We start from the raw sequence: 25,803 nt of genomic DNA, 5'->3' as shown, positions 1-25,803 counted from the left end.
TTTGGTGTGCTGCAAGAAAGGGATCAGTGTGAAGAGGATTCACTTACTGTTAGGCACTGCAGTGGGTTGAACTCTGGATCACATCTCTTGGCAATGGGTTTCCCTTACATCACTTCTCTAAGGAATGGAGAAAAGAAACTAAAATAGCAATGGAGTTGGATTTCATAAAGGATGGCCAAAGTGAGGAAGCACAAAGACGAAGGAATGAGGGGAACAACAGAATGCTTCCCGGAGTTCTCTAAGTATGAAAGAGCTCTCTTAATTAAACTTTGTATTACAGGATGGAGCCCTGTTGGCAAAGTGTTTAAAGAGCTTGGCTGCTAACCAGAAGGTCAGCAGTTCAAACCCACCAGCTAGCTCCTTGGAAACCCTATGGGGGCAGTTCTACTCTGTCTTATAGAGTGGCTATAAGTTGGAATCGACTTGACGGCAGTGGGAGTGGGTATTACAGGATGATATAACTACATGTTTGTGAATCTGTATTCACCACTGAGCTCTTTGAAGACACAGGCTGCATGCCAGTACTTAGACATGGTAGAAGCTCAATAAATGTTCCTATCCATCTGTACAGTTACTGCTCTTGTTCAAGCTATTGTTGATTGCCTAGAGCACTGCTAACCTCCTGACTGGTTTATTCTGTTCACTTTTGCATCGTCCAATATATTCTCCACACTGCAGCCAGAGTGATCTTTTCAAAAAGAAAATCTGATCATGTTACTTCATTGTTTAAAAATAATGCATTTCTTAAAATGAAAACAAACAATAGAGAACTATTGCTCTTATGAAAAAAATTAAAATCCCTATACTTCTTACAAAGCTCAATGTGTTTTGACCAAAAGGCAACTCACCAGCCTTATCTTGCACCATAGTCCACTCATTTTTTGCTCCCCAACTACACTGACTGCCTTTCATTCCCTCACATGTGCCATATTCCTTCCCTTCACTCTGAGTCAACTGCTCATCCTTTCAACCTCAGATCATCATGAAGAGTCTATAATAGAAGTTTAATGATGGGTTGTGTGACAGGCACAGTTTCCTTTTCCTTTTCCACTTACATACTCATTAACTCTTTGATTCCATCAATCTTTAGATGTTTCAATGGATAATTGATTTAGGATAGATAGACATAACCTTTTCCATCTTTATGTGGATTGTATTTGAATACTTGAGAATGGTGCTTCTCAAACCTTGGTGTGCATCCAAATCACCTGGAGAGCTAGTTAAATCAGAGTCTTGAGTTCCACCCCAAAGATTTTGATTTAGTAGATCCAGAGTAGGATGTGAGAATTTACACTTCTAACATGCTTCAAGGTGATGTTGATGCTGCCAGTATGCTGAGTAGAAGTTAAAATATAGGGCATCATATCAACCATACGTCTATCACTCTTCCTTTCCTTTCCCCTCTCTATACACTTTCTCTCTCTGTCTCTCTTTTTTTTTTTAATTGAGAACTGGAAGATTTCCCTCCTCCTACAAGATTAAGACTTTCCCTACTGTTTTTGTTTTTTTCTACTCCTTTATCTTTCCAGACAATACTCCTCACAGGGCTGCACTTCTCACATCTTCACATCTTCTCCCAGGTTGGATCTTCTTGATGATTTTGTTTGAGTGTTCTCACTGTTATTATATCCACCTCCAGGTTATTCATTTGGAAAATATATAGCTCAAGTTGTATCTAAGGTCAGGTGTGGCTCCGTACTGAGGTTATCTGGGTAATACTTCAGCATCTAGGAGTTGTGAGATCCTTTCTAGTCTCTGAAATTTCAGTCTCAGATGAACTGTATCCTAATACCCTGGCATGTCTCCATAGCTTTCTCCAGCTACTGCTCTACTTCTCTGCTATATATAGCCAAACTCTTCAAAAAGCTCATTGTCTGCACACTCATTGTTAATTACTCTCCAAACTCATTATTTTACCTTCCATTCTCTCTTGAACTCACTTCAATCAAGCTTTTGCTCTTACCATTCCACTGAAATTTACTCTTGTTAATTTAGAGTTCAATTCTTAGCCATTTAGTTACTTGACCTCTTAAAAGGTTTTATACGGTTCAGTCTTTCCTTACTTCAAGAATTTTCTTTGCCTTACTTCCAAGACAACATCATTCTCTTCTAGTTTTCTACTGAACTTACTGACAGCAACTTCCCAGTCTCCTTGACTGTTTCCTCCTCCTCTTTTATTACTCACTTTTGAGCTTTTTCTCTGTCATCTAGTTCCTTGCTTTAAATATATATAAGCACATAACTCTCAAATTTTATCTTCAATTCCAGCTTCTCCCCTAAACTCCAGATGCACGTTTTATCTTCCTACTAGATATTTCCATGTAAACTACCTGGTAACAGTTTTACCACATAAGGTATTTTCTTATAGCTGAAATGGTTTGGAAATAGACACACAAAATAAGTGGACTTTCAAGGTTATCTAGGCCTCAGAGTATTGAATTTATACCCTCCGAGCCCTAGTGGCATAATGGTTAAGGGTTTGACTGCTAACCAAAAGGTCAGCAGTTCGAATCCACCAGCTGCTCCTTGGAAACCCTATGGGGCAGTTCTACTCTTTTCTACTGGGTTGCTATGAGCCGGAATCGATTCATGGGCAACAAGTTTGGTTTGGTTTTGGTTATGGCCCGCTTTAAATCCTGAGCCCATTACTTTGTCAAATGCCACTTCCCATTCTTACCTGATGGGTTCTCTAATCTCCATTCCATGAGAGATAACTTTAGAAATCTCCACTCTGTCTGATACTCTTCGTGGGCAGATGGAATGGACCAGTGAACCCAGGGCTTTTGCCTGCATTGGTGAAACAATGTCAGAAAGTAGAGTTGATACAGCTTGAGAGGCAAACATTATCAATCTTTATGTCTCTTGGGACTAGAAGAACTCTTTCTGGACCTTGGAGACCCAGTTGCCAGAGTTATTCATTAGCAGCAAATCTTGAGAAATTTTCCATTGAGGAAATTGCCTATAGATGATGCTGAGGAACTAAATTGATAAACAGAAATCTAATGATAACACTGATTTGGAAGTGAAACCAGAAAGATTACTTAAAACTCACAACCTCTCTTTAGTCACTACCCTGTCTCCTGAAGTCAGAAAAGATTGATGAGGTTGACATATGGCCGTAACATTTCACGGCCTTGGTAGAAACCACTCCTACTGATATATACATTTGGATACCCCCCTTCTGAAAACATACAGATTCATATATTCAGGCTGCCCATTTGACATCTCCTCTTAGATATCTGATGGGCATATCAAACTTAATTCTATCCAGGTGTGAACTTTATTCCAATCTCTTTCCTTCTCCCTCTTTCCCATCCGATATTTCCCATTTTAATAAATGGTTCTATGGCGCATCTATTTGATCACATTTAGCTTTCAGTAATGGAGACTGACAATACAGAGTTTTAAACAAGTAAAAGTTTATTTTTCTCTAATGCAAAAAAAAAAAAAAAAAAAAGCCCAGTGTGTGAAGTGGTTTCTCATTGTGGTTTTGATATGAATCTCTGTGATGACAAATGGTATTGAACATTCTTTCATGTGCTTATTGGCCATTTGTATATCTTCTTTGGAGTAATGTCTATTTAAGACCTTTGTCCATCTTTTGATTAGATTGTTTGTCTTTTTGTTGTTGAGTTTTAGAAGTTATCTCTCTATCTATCTTACTAGAGTGTCTCAACTGCAGATCTGAGTATGCATTTTGAGCTGCTGACTGATGGCTGGCTTGTGCTTTGAGCTGCGTTACTTTGGGATGCATTTGCTGAGTTCTACTGAGCCTCTTTTATAGATTTAACTCATCCATTTTTTTTTTTATGTTGGAAGTATAATTGGTGTTTAATGACAGGAATATGGGAGTGAGACCCTACTTAAAGTGGCTCAGGGTCATGTGCCTTAATCATACCTATTTGTATGTCTTGTGTGTCTCAACAGAAGCATAAGGTATGACTGATGCTAGGTTGAGGAGAAAAATTCTTACCCTGTGACCACTGTTTGTATGCTTCAACCAGGCATTGTCTCTCATTATGTAGAGTGCCCAAGGGAAAGACCGATGCCCTGTGCAATATATGGGTCCACTGGGTTGTCACTTGTGTGGAAAAAGAGCAGTTACTATGTGGCATCATGAGGTCACACTCCTACATGCAGATGGCTCACTTAGATTCTACTACATAACTTTGATGTTTCTGCCACCTATGCATCTGTTGCCAGAAAGACCCTGACCCTGAGGGCTATATGGAAAAACATCCATATCATCCTATGGTACAGCCACAGAATTAGTTCAAACCTGGATGAAGGTCAGGGTCCTTAAGTCCAACAAAACAACCATTGATATAAGAGTCTGTGGAGAAAAAACTTATAAATGTGAGCAGGGTAAAGAGAATGCTCCTCCTATTTTGAAGTAACAAGCAAATAAAAAAACCTAGATACAAAGGGAGGAAACAAAAAAACTTAAACAAAGGTCTACAGTTTTCCCAAAATCAAAATCCAAAATTTACTGAAAGAATTTATAAAGCAAAAGGTAAAAGGGTGATGATTGGTTTTTGTGCCTGCACAACACAGGTTCTGAGCTAACTTTAATATCTGTTGAAATGTAACAATTGGCAAATCTTCATGACCTTAATCAATACTGGAGCTCACAGTACAGTTATACCTGATGATTCCACTAAATTTAAACATACCAAAAAACAAACAAACAAACAAACCCATCAAGTCAAGTCATTTCCGACTCATAGCGACCCTATAGGACAGGGTAGAACTGCCTTGTAGAGTTTCCAAGCAGTGCCTGGTGGATTTGAACTGCTGACCCTTTGGTCACTTAACCACGCCACCAGAGTTTCCAAATTTAAACATAGCACTCCCTATAATCTTGCTGGAACTACTGAATATATGTTAGAGAAAAAATTAAAGTGCTTTACCGTAACCATTGGAAATACTGCCTTGCCTAAATTCCCCACAGTCATCTACCCACTGCTCTGCAATATGCCATAATGATCACCAATAGTCTGACCCAGTAAGTAATAATTAAAACTAAGTCTTTGGCACTTACAATTGGCTTGGCAAAGGGACCCCATGTACCTATGCACCCTCAATCCATGGTTAAAACAATCAATGCACCCCAATGTGAATCATAACAGAGCCTTCTAGAATTGAAACCCATAAAATAAGATCTATTAGAGAAGTGGTAATTATTTTTACTACTTCTTTATTTAGCAGCCCAATTTGGCCTGCTCTGAAACTTGGAAAAGCACATTTGTGAGATCATAGCTTCTATTAAAGATATGATTTGGGATACCAAGGAGCCCTGCTGGCTCAGTGATTAAGACTATGGTTACTAACCAAGAGGTCGGCAGTTTGAATCCACCAGCTGCTCCTTAGAAATTCTATGGGGCAGTTCTACTCTGTCCCATAGGGTAACTATGAGTCAGATTTGACTAGATAGCAACGGGTTTGAGTTTTCTTTTTTTTTTTGGTAATATATTAATTAATGTTTAAATAATATTAAAATTTTATTAATCAAATAATCTCAGCAGGAATTTGGAACTCTCAATATGCCTAGGATGGGAATCTTATACAGTGCTGTCTTCAACCTCCTTAAGCATTTCGTCTCTATTCTGGTTGTCTATTGCTGCATTCAGAAGGTTTTCACTGGCTAATGCTTTTCAGAAGTAGACTGCTGGGTCCTTCTTCCTAGTCTGTCTTAGTCTGGAAGCTCAGCTGAAACCTGTCTTCCGTGGGTGACCCTGCTAGTATCTGAATACCGGTGGCATAGCTTCCAGCATCACAGCAACATGCAAGCCCCCACAGTATGATAAACTGACAGACACATGGAAGAAATGCAGCCAGAATGCTCCTTAGAGTCAAGGATGACGAGACTGCGTCTTACATACTTTGGACATGTTGTCAGGAGGGATCAGTCCCTGGAGGACATCATGCTTGGGAAAGTACAGGGTCAGTGGAAAAGAGGAAGAATCTCAAGGACGTGGATTGACACAGTGGTTGCAACAATGAGCTCAAGCATAACAATGATTGTAAGGATGGTGCAGGACTGGGAAGTGTTTCCTTCTGTAGTGCATAGGGTTGCTATGAGTTGGAATCGACTCAACGGCACCTAACAACAACAACACTACTGCATAACAAACCACGCCAAAACATGGAGACTTAAAACAACAATTTATTATTGTCTGTGTAATGTGTGGGCATCAGGATTGGAGGAAGACTCATTAACAACCTGCATTATGTAGATGACACAACCTTGTTTGCTAAAAGTGAAGAGGACTTGAATCACTTACTGATGAATATCAAAGACCACAGCCTTCAGTATGGATTACACCTCAACATAAAGAAAACAAAAATCCTCACAACTGGACCAATAAGCAACATCATGATAAATGGGGAAAAGATTGAAGTTGTCAAGGATTTCATTTTTCTCGGATCCGCAATCAACACCCATGGAAGCAGGAGTCAAGAAATCAAAAGATGCACTGCAATTGGCAAATCTGCTTCAAAGGACCTCTTTAAAGTGTTGAAAAGCACAGGTGTCACCTTGAAGACTAAGGGGTGCCTGACGCAAGTCATGGTGTTTTTAATCATTTTCTATGCAGGTGAAAGCTAGACAATGAATAAGGAAAACCAAAGAAGAATTGAGGCCTTTAAATTGTGGTGTTGGAGAAGACCACTGAATATATCATGGACTGCCAAAAGAACGAACAAATCTGTCTTGGAAGAAGTACAGCCAGAGTGCTCCTTAGAAGCAAGGATGGCGAGACTGCGTCTCACATACTTTGGACAGGTTGTCAGCAGGGATTGGTCTCTGGAGAAGGATCTCATGCTTGGCAAAGTAGAGCATCAGTGAAAAAGAGGAAGACCCTCAAGGAGATGGATTGACATAGTGGCTGCAACAACGGGCTTAAGCATAACAATGATTGTGAGGATGGCGCAGGACCAGGCAGTGTTTTGTTCTGTTGTACACAGTGTCGCTATGAGTCAGAACCTACTCGAGGCACCTAACATCAGTAACAAGTGTGTGTGGTTTGATTAGGCTCAGCTGAACAATTCTTGCTTGGGGTCTCTTATGCAGCTGCAGGCAGATGTCAGCTATGACTATAGTTATCTGAAGACTCAGTTGATCTGGATGCCCGAAATAGTTTACTCATGTATCTGTTAGCTGCCTGAATGTCTTCTTTGGTGAAATGCCTGTTCATATCCTTTGCCAACTGTGTTAATTATCCAGTGCTTAACAGAAATACCATAAGTGGATGGCTTTAACAAAGAGAAATTTATTTTCTCACAGTCCAGTAGACTAGAAGTCTGAATTCAGAGTGTCAGCTCCAGGGGAAGTCTTTTGTTCTGGAGGAAGGCCCTTGTCCTCAATCTTCCCCTGGTCAAGGAGCTTCTCAGGTGCAGGGACCCCAGAACCACAGGACGTGCTCTGCTCCTGGTGCTGCTTTCTTGGTGGTATGAGGTCCCCAACACTCTGCTTGCTTCCCTTTCCTTTTATCTCTTGACAGATAAAAGGTGGTGCAGGCCACACCCCAGGAAAACTCCCTTTACATTGGATCAGGGAGGTGACCTGAGTAAGGGTGGTGTTACAATTCCACCCTAATCCTCTTAACATAAAATTACAATCACAAAATGGAGGACAACCACACAATACTGGAAATCATGGCCTAACTAAGTTGACAGGTATTTTGGGGGGGGGGGACACAATTCAATACATGACACCGATTTTTTAATTGGGTTATATGTTTTATTGTTGTATTTTTGCAGTATCCTGTAGATTTTAGAGATCAGAGGCTGATTGGATTTATTGTAGTCAAAAACTTCTTCCCAGTCTGTAGGTAGTCTTTTTACTCTTTTGGTGAAGTCTTTGGATGAGCATAAGTGCTTAATTTTTAGAAGCTCCAGTTATCTAGTTTTTTTTCTGCCATTTGTGCATTGTTAGTAATGTTTTGTATAGTGTATATGCTCCTGGCATTGTCCCAATTTTTTCTTCCATGATCTTTATCCTTTTGCATTTAGGTTTTTGATCCATTTTGAGTTAGTCCTTGTGCATGGTGTGAGGTATGGGTCTTGTTTCATTTTTTTGCAGATGGCTGTCCCGTTATGCCAGAACCATTTGTTAAAGAGACTGTCCTTTCCCCATTTAACAGACTTTGGGCCTTTGTCAAATATCAGCTGCTCATATGTGGATGGATTTATGTCTCGATTCTCATTTCTGCTCCATTGGTCTATGTATCTGTTGTTGTACCAATACCAGGGTGGTTTTGACTACAATGGTGGTATAATAGGTTCTAAAATCAGATAGTGTGAAGCCTACCACTTTGTTGTTTTTTTTCAGTAATGCTTTACTTAGCCAGGGCATTCTCCTGAGAAGGCGGAAATTTATGGCAGCCACTTTTTGAAATTCCTCTACCCAGACCAGTACCCTCTGACGATAACAATTTCTATCCTTCTTATCTCTCCCACATGTAATATATACTCACCTCCTCTTCTCAATACTCCCAGTACTCCTCAATACTCTCTTTTCATTAAGCACTGGCTCAGAAGTCTACGCTTTCATTTAAATATAAGTGTAAATCTCATCTAAATTAACTCCAGGGGCAAGTGAGGCTCCCTAAGTACTATCCTCTGGTTCAAGTACTCAATCTGAAGACCAGAAACTAAAGGGTAAAGTTGTCTCACTCTATACATATAGCATATATTGGTAAAAAAAGCATAGGGTATTTGAAACTGACCCTGCTTTTCAATATGAGGAAAGGAAAGATGGTACACAGCAGTCACTGGTACAAAACAATTCTGTCATCCAGCTTGGTATGTGTATATATATCTATATGTATATCTATCATCTATCTATCTATCTATCTATCTATCTATCTATCTATCTATCTATCTATCTATCTATCTATCTATCTATCTATCTATCTATCATCTATCTATCTATCTATCTATCTATCTATCTATCTATCTATCTATCTATCTATCTATCTATCTATCTATCTATAATCTCACCAGTTCCATGACCAGGGCCCAGTTCTGCTTGGTGGGAGTGATTCTCATAGTACTTGGCTCCACCCTCTGGACTCTTGGTTCCACACACATGTTTCATTTTCCACATGAAATGGCTTGTATTTTCAGATGACTAGCTATTCCATCCTGCTTCCTGTCCATGAATGGTTGAGGGCCCAGAGATATCTTTTCATTTTGAACTGATTCTGTGTCTTTCAGCATAACCTAGTATAATTTATTTTTTAAATGAGTGATATGTCAAGTCATAGTTTCATATATATCAAATGATAATCCATTGTAGTAGACAAAAGCCACGTAATTTTTTTTTTTTCCTGAGTCTGGCCCTTTTCTACCTTAGGCCAACTATGAGAATGAAGTGGTACAATGACCTTATAATTCTTAATAGTTCTGTTGTCCAATAGAGACTATCTACCAGACACTCCGTTATATCTTTTTCTCAATAAAAGGTCCTGAAACTAGACCCTCAACTTCATCTTTATATATGGAGACCACTGGCAGTACCCTGGACTTTATTTTGGATCATGGGTAATTTCATACAGTGTATCATTTCTCTGAGCTCAGATCCTTCTGTGAATCATAGAAACACATGTGCACACACACACACACATACATGCGTATGTGTATATATGGTCAAAATAAAAATCTCAGTAGATTATGTGAAAATAATGAGCAAAGATAAGGGGAAAAATTACAGATTTTAAAGGTAGACCCAAGACCTTCTGTCAGAATATGGAATAAAGGACTAAATGCTGAAAAGTAAAAAAAAATTATAATATAGAGCTTATAATGGAAAGTTTCAAATCCCATCTACTACATGGTGTTTTAGGAGAAAATACAGGTAAAGAACTTATCAAATATAAAAGAGAAAAATATTTTCCAGTGTTTAATAAAGACATGAATCCGAAGATTGAAACATCTTATTGAAATGCAAGTGTGTGAATAAAAGAGTCCTTGGATGGTGTAAACTGAAAAGTTGGACATTTGAGTCCACCCAGAGGTGCCTTGGAAGAAAGGTCTGGGGATCTACTTCCAAAAAATCAGCCATTGAAAACCCTATGGACAGAAAGACAGACAGAGAGAAAAAAAAAAAAAGTAGTTACTGAGGTTGCTTATGTATAACCAAATACTTCATGGAATTTGGTTACTTGGTTTGGAGGTTTAGAGTCATGGTTTCATGGCATATCCTGGTTAATTGGCCTAATAATGTGTTTAGTGCTTCTGTTCTATCCCCTAGTTCATTGTATAGTGCCTGGGGTCTTAAAAACTTCTATGTGGCCATTCAAGGCATAACAATTCGTCTCTATTCACCTGGAGCAAGAGAGGAGTAAGGAGATTCAGAAATAGGAGCAGGATACAGAATGTCTGGCTAATTGTCTCCAAGAATGACCACCTCCTTTGCCACGAGACCAGAAGAACTAACGGTGCGTGGCTACCATCACTGAACATCTTATTCAAATACTCTGTAGAAAAATCCTAATCAAGAGGGGGAAAACATAGAGCAGAATTTCAAATTCTCATGGACTCCAGACTTTCTGGAGCCATGCATGGTGGATGTATCCTGAAACTATTGCCCTGAGATCATCTTTAAACCATCAACCAAAAATATCCCCTGAAGTCCTGTTAAAACCAAAAAATAGTTTAGCTTGACTAGTAAAAAATGTCATCCTTGAGCACTAAGCTCTTTAAAGAACTGTCTGCATGGGATAAAAGTGACATCAGAAATTCTGAAGGTCAGAGAGGAACTTTAGGAGGCAGTGAGTTTATGTTAATGCAGGAGGAACAACTCAGAAAAGGAGGGTGAGAATGGTTGCACAACTCGAAGAATATGATCCATGTCACTGAAATGTACATGTAGAAACTGTTGAACTGGTGTATGTATTGCTGTGTATATTCTCAACAACAACAACAATAAACCCTGTGAAGTACAATTCTACTCTGACACACATGGGGCCACCATGTGTCAAAGTCGACTTGACGACAACCGATTTTTTATCTTTGAATCTGAAGTGTGTCTCCTGTAGACAGCATATAGTTGGATCTTGTTTTGCATACAGTTTGACAACCTCTTCCTTTTGAATGAATTGTTAAATTCATTCATATTTGATGAATCCACAAAACATCTCATAACATGAATGAACCTGGAAGGCATAATGCTGAGTGAAATTAGTCAGTTGCAAAAGGACAAATACTGTAGGAGACCACTATTATAAGAACTCAAGAAAAGGTTTAAACCCAGAAGAAAACATTCTTTGTTGGTTAGGAGGGTGGGAAGGGAGGGAGAGGGATATTCACTAACTAAATAGTAGGCAAGAATTGTTTTAGGTGAAGCGAAGAACAATACACAGTACAGGGGAAGTCAACACAACTGGACTAAACCAAAAGCAAAGAAGATTCCTGAATACAAACAAACACTTAGAGGGACAGAGTAGCAGGGTTGGGGGGTCTGAGGACCATGGATTTGGGGGACATCTAAGTCAATTGGCATAACAAAGTTTATTAAGAAAATGTTCTGTATCCCACTTTGGTGAGTGGAGTCTGGGGTATTAAACGTTAGCAAGGGGACATCTAAGATGCATCAATGGGTTTCAACCCACCTGGAGCAAAGGAGAGTGAAGAACACCAAAGACAAAAGGTAAATATGAGCCCAAGAGACAGAAAGGGCCACATAAACCAAAAACTCCATCAGCCTGAGACCAGAAGAACTAAATGGTGCCTGGCTACCACCAATGACTGCCCCGAAAGGAAACACAACAGAGAATCCCTGATGGAGCAGGAGAACAGTAGGATGCAGACCTCAAATTCTCATAAAAAGACCAGACTTGATGGTCTGACTGAGACTGTAGGGACCCCAGAAGACATGGCCCCTGGACTCGCTCTCTGTTAGTCCAGAATTAAAACCATTCCAGAAACCAACTCTTCAGACAATGATTAGACTGGACTATAAGTCATAAAATGATACTAGCGAAGAGTGTGCTTCTTGGCTCAAGTAGATATGTAAGACTAAATGGGAAGCTCCTGTCTGGAGGTGAGATGAGAAGGCAGATGTGGACAGGAGGTGGTTGAATGATCATGGGAAATACAGGGTGGAAGGGAGGAGTGTGAGGTCACATTGCAGGGAGAGCAACTAGTATCACATAACAATGTATGGGTAAGTTTCTGTATGAGAAACTGACTTGAATTGTAAACTTTCACTTAAAGAACAACAATAATAATAATAAGTTTCAGAGTCCAAGAGAGGGCAGACTTGGCAAAGAGCAAGAGTTTCCTGAGAGTGTGTCTCCTTTGGGTAGAGAGTAGGCCCATGTCATCCCTCCAAGGTACAAACTAAGCATTTTACGAGTGGCTACCTCTGGAAATCAGGCTGCTAATTTAATGTTATAGCTTGAATCTTCATTATCTGTACCCAAAAACCACAGTCAGGTCTTGTTGTTTGCCAGATACAACACCTGTTCAAGTTTGGGGCTATTGGCACATGGAGACTATTTCAAGAGTTTCATCAGGAGCAAAGGAGCCACCCAGGGGAAGCTTTCCCATTTATCTTGCCAATACTGACCTTTCCATACATCTGCAAGGCCAGTCAGCTGCAACGCTAGGGTCAGGGCCCCAGAGCAACGGTCTCATAGTGACATAGGAAGCAGATATGCTTTTGCACGCTGGATTTAACTGCAAGACCAAATTACTGTTTAGAGACCATTTGAAGAATAGATTTGACACATTGAACACTAGTGACTGAAGACCAAACAAATCGTGGAATGACATGAAGGACATCATCCATGAAGAAAGCAAGAGGTCATTGAAAAGGCAGGAAAGAAAGAAAAGACCAAGATGGATGTCAGAGGAGACTCTGAAACTTGCTCTCAAATGTTGAGCAGCTAAAGTAAAAGGAAGAATTGATGAAGTAAAAGAACCAAAGATTTCGAAGGGCGGCTCAAGAAGGGAAAGTAAAGTATTATAATGTGCAAAGAGTTGGAGATGGAAAACCAAAAGAGAAGAACATGTTCGGCGTTTTTCAAGCTGAAAGAACTAAAGAAAAATTTCAGGCCTCGTGTTGCAATAGTGAAGGATTCTGTGGGGAAAATATTAAACGACACAGGAAGCATCAAAAGACGATGGAAGAAATACACAGAGTAATTATACCAAAAAGAGTTAGTCGATGTTCAACCATTTCACGAGATGGCATATGATCAGGAACCAATGGTACTGAAGGAAGAAGTCCAAGCTGCTCTGAAGGCATTGGTGAAAAACAGGGCTCCAGAAATTGATGGAATATCAGTTGAGATGTTTCAACAAACAGATGTAGCGCTGAAGGTGCTCACTCATCTATGCCAAGAAATATGGAAGACAGTTTCCTGGTCAACTCACTGGAAAAGATCCATATATATGCTTATTCCCAAGAAAGGTGATCCAACCAAATGTGGAAATTATAGAACAATATCATTAATATCACACGCAAGCAAATTGCTGAAGATTGTTCAAAAACGGCTGCAGGAGTATATCGACAGGGAGCTGCCAGAAATTCAGGCCAGTTTCAGAAGAGGACGTGGAACCAGGGATATCATTGCTGATGTCAGATGGATCCTGGCTGAAAGCAGAGAATACCAGAAGGATATTTACCTGTGTTTTATTGACTATGCAAAGGCATTCGACTGTGTGAATCACAGCAAATTATGGATAACATTGTGAAGAATGGGAATTACAGAACACTAAGTTGTGCTCATGAGGAACCTTTACATAGATCAAGAGGCAGTTGTTCGGACAGAACAAAGGGATACTGATTGGTTCAAACTCAGGAAAGGTGTGTGTCAGGGTTGTATTATTTCACCATTCCTATTCAATCTGTATGCTAAGCAAATCATCCGAGAAGCTGGACTATATGAAGAATGGGGCATCAGGATTGGAGGAAGACTCATTAACAGCCTGCGTTATGCAGATGACAGAACCTTGCTTGCTGAAAGTGAAGAGGACTTGAAGCAGTCTTCAGTGTGGATTGCACTTCAACATGAAGAAAACAAAAATCCTCACAACTGGACCAATGAGCAACATCATGATAAATGGAGAAAAGATTGAAGTTGTCAAGGATTTCATTTTACTTGTATTCACAATCAACAGCCATGGAAGCAGCAGTCAAGAAATCAAAAGACACATTGCATTCGGTAAATCTGCTGCAAAGGATCTCTTTAAAGTGTTGAAGAACAAAAATGTCACCTTGAAGACTAAGGTGCGCCTGACCCAAGCCATGATATTTTAAATCGCATCATATGAATGTGAAAGCTGCACAATGAGTAAGGAAGACTGAAGAAGAATTGACGCCTTAGAATTGTGGTGTTGGAGAAATGGACTGCCAAAAGAACCAACAAATCTGTCTTATAAGAAGTACAACCAGAATGCTCCTTAGAAGCAAGGATGGCGAGACTGCGTCTTACATACTGTGGACATGTTGTTGGGAGGGATCAGTCCCTGGAGAAGGACATCATGCTTGGCAGAGTACAGGGTCAGCGGAAAATAGGAAGACCCTTAACGAGGTAGATTGACACAGTGGCTGCAAGAATGAGCTCAAGCATAACAACGATTGTAAGGATGGTTCAGGACTGGGCAGTGTTACGTTCTGTTGTGCGTAGGGTCACTATGAGTCGGAACTGACTCTACGGCACCTAACAACAACAACATTACTATTTTATGTACTTGTCACAACTGTAAAAGAGCAGGTTAAGTCCCTTGTAAACAATCATTTCCAAGAGGGAAGCCCACTTGATTTATATAAGCACAAGGAAACAGGCAGAAAAGGATGTCACTCAAGAGACTTAATGTTCCCTGACAGCAATGAACTGGCACGCATTAGGACATTTTGCACATTTACCAGGAAAAAGTCGTGGCACAAGGATTATCAAATGGCTCAAGACTGCATTAGCCAACAAGTGAACATCTATCTCTAGCTGCTCCAAAGGAAGGCTATGGCCATGATCAAGCACCTCCCTATCTGGACCACTTTCATTCCTCTACTCCCCATACCCAGAGCCTCAAATGCTCCATGGGTTCAACGCCAAAGAAAATGACATTTCTTGTGATCAGTGTCTCTGTTTACGGTAATCAAGAGAAGTGCAGTCAGTGAGCAAGCCTCAGGATGCCAAGTCATTGCTTGTTTCCAAGATAATCAATAAGACACTTATCTTGAAAGAGTCATGCAAGTTTGGAATCAAGTATGAATGGGATGATAATAAAACTCCACAAGAAGAAAAAAAATTTTTGTCTATATTTCCTGTTCTTTTTTTGTTGTTCCTCTGTTGCTCCTTTACATTTTAATTCTTTTAATGATTTTAAAGTATACTTCTCAGGTATTTGTTAATGGTTGCTTTAGGACTTAAAATGCACGTGTTAATTTATCAGAATGTACCTAGGATAGATGCTCACTTAGTTACTATGAGATGCAGAAACTTAGTCCCTATACATCTATTCCCTTACCCCCAATTTTCACTGTTATTGTTATACATATTGATCTATGTATGTTACAAATCCAGCAATATGTTGTTGTAATTATTACTTTATATAACCTTCTTTTGTCTTTTAAAGTAGCTGAGAAAGGAAAGTAGAACAATTATCTATCTATCTATCTATCTTGAGAGTTTGTTATAATAACTTTCTTATTTCCACTTCTGATTCTCTCTTTCTTTGGATTTGTGTTACCATCTGGTGCCATTTCCTTACTTCTTTATAGCTTTCTTCTCACTCACATTGTTTATGATATAATTGTCAAATATGCTACATTTTTATATGTTATAGGCCCACCAGTACAATTATGTATGAATTTTTTATGCATTACTTTTTAAATCAGTTAAGAGAAGAAAGAAGAAGAAATATTCTATTTCACTGTCATTTATAATTACCTACATAATTACATTTACTGACATATACTGAGATTCAAATTACTACCTGGTGTTATTAGCTTTCAGCCTGAACAACTTTTTTCAGTATTTCTGGTAGGTGGGTCTGTTAGCAAAAAATTATCTATTTTTCTTATCTGAAAATTTCTTCATTTCACCTTCATTTTTGAAAGATAGTTTTGCTGCATATGAGATTCTTTCTTGTCAGGTTTTTTTTCCTGTATCACTTTCAATTTGTCGTCCTACTGCCTTCTGGCCTTCATTGTTTCTGATAAGAATTCAGTTCTTAATTTTATTTTCTCTTGTATATGATCAGTGATTTTTCTCTTGCTGCATTCAAGATTTTCCCTTTGTCTTTGTCTTTCAACGGTTCCACAGTGATATGTCTAGGTATGGATCTCTATGTATTCATTTTACTTGGAGCACACTGAGCTTCTTGGATGTGTAAACTAATGTTTTCATCACATTTGGGAAGTTTGAAGCCATAACTTATTTGATTTTTTTTCTTTCTCTTTCTCTCTTATTTTTTACTCCTGTTTTGCATAGGTAGGCATGCTTAGTGGTGTCCCACCATTCTGTGAGGCTTTGATAATTTTTTCACTCTATTTTTCCTCTTTGTTCTAGAGATTGCATTATTTTAATCAGTCTATCTTCAGGTTTTTTAAAATTATTTTTTCTACCAGCTTAAATCTACTGTTGTACCCCTCTACTAAATTTCTTATTTCTATTTTTGCAGTTTTCTCCTTTGAAATTTCCACTGGATTCTTTTTTTTATAATTTCTATTTCTTTACTGATACTGTCTATTTAATGACATTGTCATTGTGTTGTTTTTGTGTGCCATCGAATTGATTTTGACTCATGTTTGAAGACTTGAGAGGTGGTATGATGACAGTTGATAGGGGCCCTGGGGCACAATGGTCAAACACTTGGCGGAAATGTTGGTGGTTTGAACCCACCAGCCACCCTGGAGAAGGAAGATGTGGCAGTCTGCTTCAGTGAAGATTTACAGCCTCAGAAAACCTAGGGAGCAATTCTACTCTGTCCTGTAGGGTTACTATGTGTTGGAATCAACTTGATTGCTCTGGGTTTGGTTTGGTTTTTTGGTATGATGACAATCAACCATATAAGATGATTGTCGTCATACTGCCTCTTAGTTCTTTAAACATGTTCTTTTTGAACATATTTGTAATAGATACTTTGAAGTCTTTGTCTGCTAAGTCCAATATCTGGGCTCACTTATAGACATTTTTTGTTGCCTCCCTTTTTTTGCCTCTGTATAGGTCACATTTTCCTATATCCTTGTGTGTCTCAAATTTATTCATTGAAAACCAAATATTTTAGGTAATATATATTGTAGCAACTCGAGATACTGATTCTCCTCCACCCCTTGGGCTTGTTGTTATTTTATTTCGCTTTCTTATTTATTTAGTGAACAGTTTGTACAAGTTCAGTGATGTCTACTTGTTCCATAGCGTGAAGACTGTGATATCTCTGCTGATTTTTTCCTCTACTTTTGCCTTTAAGTTTGGCTTCCTAGGAGTCTCTCTTGGGTCAGCACTGTTTAGTGGTCAACCACAGATTGGTTAAGAGGCATGCTTAAGTCTCTGAACAAGAAAGATTTTCATTTATTTATGTTGAATATATGTGAGACTTGAGACTACTTTCACTGTTTAGAGAGTTTATGAGTTTGCTCCATGTTCAACCAGGGACTAGTAACTAAGAAGTTCCCTCTTGATTAGTTCTCAGAGGGCATGGCCCTTTTGGACCACCAAGGATTAATTTGGTTTTAGTTGGATTCTCTTTGACTGTCTCCTTCCCTGATCTTCACATTAAGCTTCTGGCTGGTCTGCCTGTAGTTGTGTCATGTAGAGATCTTAACGTCCACTAATTGGAAGCTGGTTTCCATATTGTTTTCACCAATGTACTTGGACATTTAAACATATTAATATTTTCCATGCTGCTGGAACACCTACAGTTTATCTTCTTACTCATATTTAATAAAAGTCCTACAATTACTGTTAGTCACAAGATTAATATTAATTTAGCAATTAATTATACTCAACTGAATACAAATAATCAAAAACACTGAACTTTATGCAAAGTTAAGCTTCCCTCCTTACCCAACTCAGTCCTATTCCAAGCTGGAAGTCTTCAGAGAGTGTAGGGGTGATTACCACATTTTGTATATTTACCAGCCTCACAGTTATGTGCCTTTTCTCACACTTTCTGGGTTGTCTCTGATTTCTTAATGTGGAATTTGGTGAGGCCTGAGGTGAGAAGGGCAATAGTGGTTATGTTTAACCAGCAGAATGGCTTGCTTTGGGATCTTTCTTCTTGCTGTGTCAGATATTTAAAGGCAATTTTTTCTTGATTGGGCACATCCATGAGCCCACTGATGATGTCCTAATATTAAGAACCTCCTTAGTCACCTCCTTGAAATATTGAGTGTGTTTCTGTTTAATGTGAGCACAAAATAAGAATATCCACGATCACCATTTAATCATCATTGGCCTGCATTTCCTAGCCAGCACAAAAACAAGAAAAAGAAGTAAAATTTTTAAAAATTGGAAAGGAAAAAATAAAGCCCTTTATTCACAGATGACATGATGTGTAGTAGAAATTCAAAGGAATGTATAAAGATCTATTAGAATTTATAAGTAAATTTGCAAGATCACTACACATAAGGTCAATACACAAAAATCAAATGTCTTTCTAAATACGGCCACAAAAATAGACAATGAAATTTAACAGTAACATCAAATACATAAATGTATATTTAATAAAATGTGTACAAAACCACTACCCTGAAACTATGCATCATTTCTGAGAGGATTTTTAAATTATATTAAATAAACGTAGGTGAGTACTCTGTTCATGATTTAGAAGATGCAGTCTTTGAAAGAAGACAATTTTCCAATATTTCCCTATTGATTAAATGTAATTCTAATCAAAATTTTGGCAGATATTTTTGGAAAATTGAAAAAAGATCTAAAAATTATATGGCTATGAAAAAGATCTAGAGAAGCTCAGAAAAGTCTGAAAAAATAGCATTAGGAAATTTAGACTACCAGATATTAAATTATTATAAATTTACAGTAATTAATAGAATTTGCTATTATAGACAGGATCAATTGAACATGACCATACAGAACAAATGAACAGGTTAGAGAAACTCACACATATACAGTCACTTGAATTATGACAAAGGTATCACTGCAATTTAGTGGAGAAAATATTTTGTTTCTCAATTAAGGATACTGATTTAATTGGATATCTATTTGAATAAAATGAGCAATGACACCTGTCTCACTGCATACACAAAAATTATTTTCTATGGATTAGAGAGTTAAATGTGAAAAGTAAAACAAGAAACCTTCTAGAATATAACAGTAACATTATTTTTAAATCTCTTTCTATATTGAGATTTTAAAAAATTCTGTCTTATTCTATAATTTCAGTATTATATAACTACGTGTGAATTCATTTTACTTATACTGACCAATTGTTGTTGTGCTTCTCAAACCTGAAGACGTGTGTATTTATTAATTCTGTAAAAAGTCTTGAAGTTATTTCTCTGAATATTGTCTGTCACCCATTCCCTTAAAAAATGGACAAATAGAGCAATAGATCTTTCTGGAACTATTATTAGGTAAATTTTGCACCCTCTTTTTCATTTTGGGACTGAAATATATTTTTTATGCTTTTTAAAATAACTTCATTTATTTTTATTCATTCTGCCAGAAAAAACTTTGATTTATCTTTTAGTTTACTAATTCTGGTTTGCTTTGTGTTTTGTCTGCTGCTTAATCCATCTGTGGAGTTTTAAATTTCAATCATTATACATTATACTTATATAATGTTTTGCTTATTTTTCAAATGCAACTTTTCTTTTTCCCAGCATATTATTTTTTAAAATATTGTTTGTATTTTTTCTTTCATTCATTTTACTATTGAAAAGCATATATTTCAGAGTCTCTTTCAGATTGTTATATTAGTTAAATCATCCATACAAGTGACAAAGTAATTCATTGCCCCCGAGGAAGCAATATAAATGATATAATGAGACTTTTCAAGGGTGACCTTTGTCTGATTGAAGCACTGAGTGTGTTTCCCTTGCAGAGCGAAACCTTAATAGAATCTTAGTAGACCCCCAAATTCCCAGAGGACATTGAGCCAGGTGACTCCTCAATGCTAGTATACTATGTAATACCCCAAACGGCAGTGCAACTCAGGAAAAATGAGGAAGGAATCTTAAATTGACTGAGTTTTCTGTCACCCTGATAAAAAGGGGTAGGGAAGGGAAATTAAATTGGAGTCTGTAAAATTAAAGAAATTTACATTTTTCTACACCTGGCTTTGTGGGACGAAATTTAAATCTACTGTATTAACATGAGTAACTCACTTGTAATTCTGTGTTCTATGTTTCAATGTTTTTATTGCTCAATGACAGTTCATTTATATAATAACTTTCCCTATTATGAGTTCTTTATTTGCTTTAATTTCTTGATTGGCTTTGTTATGTTTTCGAATGTATTTTGAATTTGTCTCCCAACCAGGAATTAATAGATTTGTTTCAGCAAAACAGGTAGGATGTTCTTTCTTTTAAAACCTTTCTTAAAGCTACCTTCATGGCTTTATTCCTCAGGCTATAGATCTCTGGCTTGAGTGTTGAGGGCACAACAGTATAAAAAACAGTGAGGAAAAAGTCTAGCACAGTCAGAGAGTTAGAAGGTGGGTTTAGAAACTCCAAAGCTCCAGTAGAGATAAATAATATGACAACACTAGGTGGGGGAGGCAAGTAGAAAAAGCTTTGGCTCTGCCTTTAGCAGATGGAATCCTCAGCACAGTAGAGAATATGTGTGTGTAGGAGAGGCCAATAGAGATGAAACAAAGAAAGGCCACCAAGGGCAGGAAGCCAGTGACCCCAAGCTCACTGACATAGTCATTGGAACAAGAGAGTTTCAGGAGCTGGGGGACATTGCAGAAGAACTGGTGAATGATATTGCACCACAAAAGTGGATGGAGAAAGTAGCAGCTGTATGCATGACTCCAGAGATGACTCCACTGATCCAGACAGCTAAAACTCCATGAACACAGACGCTGACATCCATGATGATTTCATAGCGCAGTGGAAGGCAGATGGCCACGTAGCGGTCATAGGACATCACTGTGAGCATGGCCATCTCAGAAGAAGCACAGACAGTGAATGCAAAACACTGCAGTATGCACTCCCAGAGGGAAATATTGCCACTATGCATGAAAGAGTTGCAAATGGACCTTGGTACAGTCACAGAAATATAGCACAGATCCAAAAAGGAGAGATGTTTCAGGAAGAAATACATAGGTGAGTAGAGACTATTGTCCATGGAAGTTGCAGTGATAATGAGAATATTACCAGTTAAAGCCCCTAAGTATAAGACTAAAAACAAAAAAGCATTTAAGATTTCTATCTCAGGATTGCCAGAGAAACTCATGAGAAAAAACCCACTCATTGTAGTGAAATTAGCCATATTCTTTATTTCCGAAAGCGATACTGGCTGTAAGACAAGATGGGCACCCATAGGAAAAAAAAAAATTATTATTTAAAGGTAGAAGCCACTTATTCAGTGAAGTTAAGGCATGAAGTCAGGATAGCCAGTTCATCGTTGTTAGTGTGAAGTAGCTTCAGATACTAATAATTATGCTCAATGATTTTAAATGATGTTGACTCAGTCCTAAGGAGGATTGGATAAATTAGATTATAAATTTTCATGTCACCCATTTCAAGTAAAGGGAAGGAAAATATATATAATTTTGCTATTGGAACATATATACCAACAAAATTTTATATACATTCAAAGTTTCATTCAGTTCACAGACATATGAATTTATTAAGTAGTTTCTGAAGCCCTATTCTTTCCATTAATCTTTCTGTCAATTCAAATACCCCACCACCGCACTGGTTCTGTTACTGCAGTTTTATAATTTTGTTTCATGTTTGACAGAACAAATTCTTATTTTTTTCTGAACATTTATTGGAAAAATAGATAAAACTAAGAGAACATTGTATGTTGATAGTATCTATCCAACTATTGTGATAATCAAAAATCATTACCCTTAACATATAATATCATATAAATCGACCTGAAAAATTCTAAGTTTCTACCAGGAAAATGGCAGGCCAGACCTTTCCCAGTGTAGTCTTAAAAAGAAAGCAAAATGGCCAATAAACACATGAAACAATATTTACCATAACTGAATTAAATAATGCTTAAAGTGACAATGAGATAGTATTTGCCCTAATTAAATTTTCAAAGATTCAAAAATAAAATGCTTAGAGCCATTGAGTATGAAGCAAGACAAAATGTAAAGCATGAAGCTAGAATGGTCAAATTTATGTATACTTCCTAGAAACAACAACTCACTGAACAGGAGTGTTAAGACAGTCTGTAAACTTTAAACCAATTAAATTTATGCTAAATATTTTAATTAAATCATGTGAATAAAGGGTGTTAAGAAAAATATGTTTATTTGGAATTATTACAGTAGTAAAAAAATGGACAGATCTTATAATGTTCAAGTTTTATCCAATTAATCGTTTAAAAAAAATTTTTTTTAATTGTTTACCTACTGATATTTAAATGGCTTTGAAAAATATGATTATGAAATGGGATACTGGACACTATGTTGGTTTAAATAAAATACTGTAGACTATATACATTGTATGCAAATATATATGAATAAATAATGAAGAGTCTAAAGGAATATAAAAAAAATAAAGGAATATAGCATATGACAATTATTTCTGGATGGTTTAAAAGTTTATTATCTCTGGATAGCACTAAGTCCAGAGATGTGCATACAATAGATTACGTAGCTCAAAATGATGGACGTTTTTGTGCCTTGTAATGTACTATGTAATTATACTATGAATTGTTTAAGTCCGAGATTGATAGAGGGCACCTAGACCAGATGAGGTAGTCACCAGCACACATCTAGTTTAAACTTATATGAAAATTGACTCAGCCTTATAGTGTATGTGTGTCCATGTAGACATTGATCAGACATTGAGGATGACACTTCTTGCTTCTAGAGATTCTAACCACACATTTAGGAGTTCTTGGGAGGTGTAAATTTTAAGTGCTGGAATACTTCATGCTTCTAGAGATTCTAATGGCACATTTAGGAATCCCTGGGTGGCACAAAATGGTTAAATGATCTAACCAAAGTTGCAGATTTGAATCCAGCAAGAGGTGCTTTGGAAGAAAGTGATCTACATTTGAAAGGTCACAGTCATTGAAAATCCTAGGTAATGCAGTTTTACTCTGAAACATGTGTGGGTGCCCTGAGTCAGAATACTCACTTAGTTTCTCTTGCAACAGTAACTCCCTTGGTAATGTTTTCAGGGACTCTGGAAGGTTCCATTTGTATGTTGCTGGGAGAATGTTGCTGATTTTTCTGTCATGTAACCCAGCAGAATGGACTTCATTCAATGTATATGGGAATATTTTCTGTTTTACCCCAAAACGACCCTATTTGATCATTCCAGGATTTTCTTGTGTTTTATTTACATCAGGATTTCTTCCTAAAATAGAGAAGACCACTGGATAACTGGTTGAGATAGAAAATATGCTCTTACATGCTTCTTACAATTCTTATACTCTTAAAGTCTTTATCAATGAGATCTTTTTTTTTAATCCTTATTTTGCGCAGAGGGAAAGTATGCTTATTTTTCTGACATTATAATATTTTGATCTATCCTTTTTTTTCATTTTTCTACCTTTTTTGAGCAATTTATCTGTGATCTCTGGTATGGGAAAGAACTCACATCTCTTATAAACCACTCTTAAGATCAATAAATAATAATACAAGAAATACCAAGTTTTGTCATCCCAAGTGTCTTCTTCAATAGTTACACAAAGGAAAGCATTGCTGGGGAGATGAGAGTTACACTCCACTCAAGGTTCCTGTAATGTAAATAGTTTACAGCTTTCTCATTTGGATTCCTAATTTTCATTGAAACAATTTACATTTGATAACTTTTTAATTTCAGCTTTTATGGGTTAAATAACAATGTCTGGCTTTATCACATCCACTCAAACTCTGTAACTCATTGGCCTTCTATTGTACAGAATAATCTCCCCTTTTAGAGTCCAAAAATAAACTCACCAAAGCACATCCAGGATCCGCCACCCTAAACTTAGGGAGCAGTTGTCAATGTGAGTAGCTACCACTAAGCGGAGGCTCAGATTTCTGTATTTCACCCACTCCCTGTAAAATCTTGTCTGTGGGGAGAAGAAAAATAAGGTCATATTAATCTTCCTTTGGCCACTGAAGGTTAGGCTTTGTTGTTCCTCTGACGTAAGCAGAGAAGTCCCTGCATGCTCTGGGCATTTGGGGCTCCTTGTAAATACCCTAGGACCAAAACTTGCAATTACTTGGAGTTTCCTGTGACGTGTTTTTCGGTTGAGTTGAGGTAATGATCACATCTAGTTACTGGAAATTTTAGTTTATTTTGTTCATTGGACAAAAATGTTGAAAAGTATTGTAATTTGTTGTTTAGATCCAAGAATACCCAATTAAAAAGGAGTTATATCCCTTCGTCAGTATGTCCATTGCAAAATAAGTTCATGCTTAGAGTAATAATGTCCATTTTTTATAACACTACAAAGCCAAGATAGCTTCGATTGCATGTTTCTATGTTTATAATTTATATATTAGTACAAATACATAAAATTTTAGAGTTGGAAAAAACTTTAGAGATCATCTCGACTAACATCCTACTCAAATTATAAATTTTCCACTTCTATGTAGGTTTCCATCTATCCTTTGCTTGAATACTCAGTTATAAATCCCTGGCTGAAACTTCAAAGAGATAAAGGGGTAGCTTTGTATACCTTCTAAAATTATTAAGTGTAGGCCTCCTGGACACTCTATACTGGACTCGAAGGCCTCTAAGAATCTTAAGGACATGCCTTGTAGACCCTTTCAAACAGATAAAAAATGTTTCTAGGACATTTAAAGGTGTTGTCCCATAGTATCTTGACAGTCCGCCCAAGCCAGAGTGGGGTCTTTCTCAAAGAAATTTGTGAAAGTGACACTAGCAAACTTAAATAAGATTATAAAATCCTAATATGTTTTAAAGAGAATTTCATTGGCATCATCAGTTTCAACTTCATCATCTTGACTGTAAAGGACAGAATTAGAAAAAGGTCCCCAATTAGAAAAATTGCTATGTGAATGTTATGTGCCTCCCATTTTCCCTTTATGGAATGAGATTGGCTAGTGCAGTCATCGTATATCTATCTTACCACTGTGCATTTAGTGTGTGATGAACAGATAATTTGACCCTTTAGTTGAAAGTTCTTAGTTCTCAAGGAACCATACTTCAGGAACTATATATAAGAAGCTCCATCTGCACCTGATTTAGATGAAAAGACCTAGACTTTGAGCTGATGCTATAGTGAGATGAAACTTTAGGATTACTAGGAGGAGAAGTAAGCATACTTTGCTTGTGGGGACAATGTAAATTGTTTGCAGCAGGAGGTGGTACTGTGTTGGATTAAGGGTATTCACAAAATCTTGATTCTGTTCTTGTTGAGAAAAAACCAGTTGTCATTGAGTTGGCTCTGACTTATGTCGACCCTATGTGTTTCAGAGTAGAATGGTCCTTCACAGGGTTTTCAATGGCTAATTTTTTTGGAAGTAGATCACCAGACCTTTCTTCTGAGGTACCTCTCAGTGGACTCAAACCTCTAACCTTGCAGTTAGCAGTTGAAAGTGTTGACTGCACCATCCAGGGAGTCAAGCGGGGTCTATTTTCTCTTACCCTGGAGCTGGGTTGGCCTGTGACTGCTTTGACTAATAGATTATGGAACAGATAATGTTGATGCCATTTCTGGACCTAGTCTTTAAGACAACTTG

The 25,803-nt window shown here is 37.5% G+C and overlaps 1 protein-coding gene and 1 long non-coding RNA gene across 2 annotated transcripts in view; one reads left to right on the top strand and one right to left on the bottom strand.

Annotated features, from left to right (window-relative positions):
- The window catches only part of LOC135233021 (uncharacterized), a 146,973-nt gene that overhangs the window by 42,767 nt on the left and 78,403 nt on the right, over nucleotides 1-25,803 (top strand). The gene's annotated exons all lie outside the window — the stretch shown is intronic.
- Nucleotides 19,500-22,022, bottom strand: LOC100675992 (olfactory receptor 14J1). The gene is given in 3 exon segments (XM_003421848.4): nucleotides 19,500-20,682; nucleotides 20,685-20,906; nucleotides 20,909-22,022. Coding segments are annotated over 3 exon segments (984 nt in total). The 5' UTR covers nucleotides 21,462-22,022; the 3' UTR covers nucleotides 19,500-20,473.

This window comes from Loxodonta africana, chromosome 1 (genome assembly GCF_030014295.1).
Source record: "Loxodonta africana isolate mLoxAfr1 chromosome 1, mLoxAfr1.hap2, whole genome shotgun sequence".
In the NCBI taxonomy this organism is placed as follows: domain Eukaryota; kingdom Metazoa; phylum Chordata; class Mammalia; order Proboscidea; family Elephantidae; genus Loxodonta; species Loxodonta africana.
Note: the sequence above shows the minus strand (reverse complement) of the source record. Positions and strands in the feature narration are given on the sequence as shown.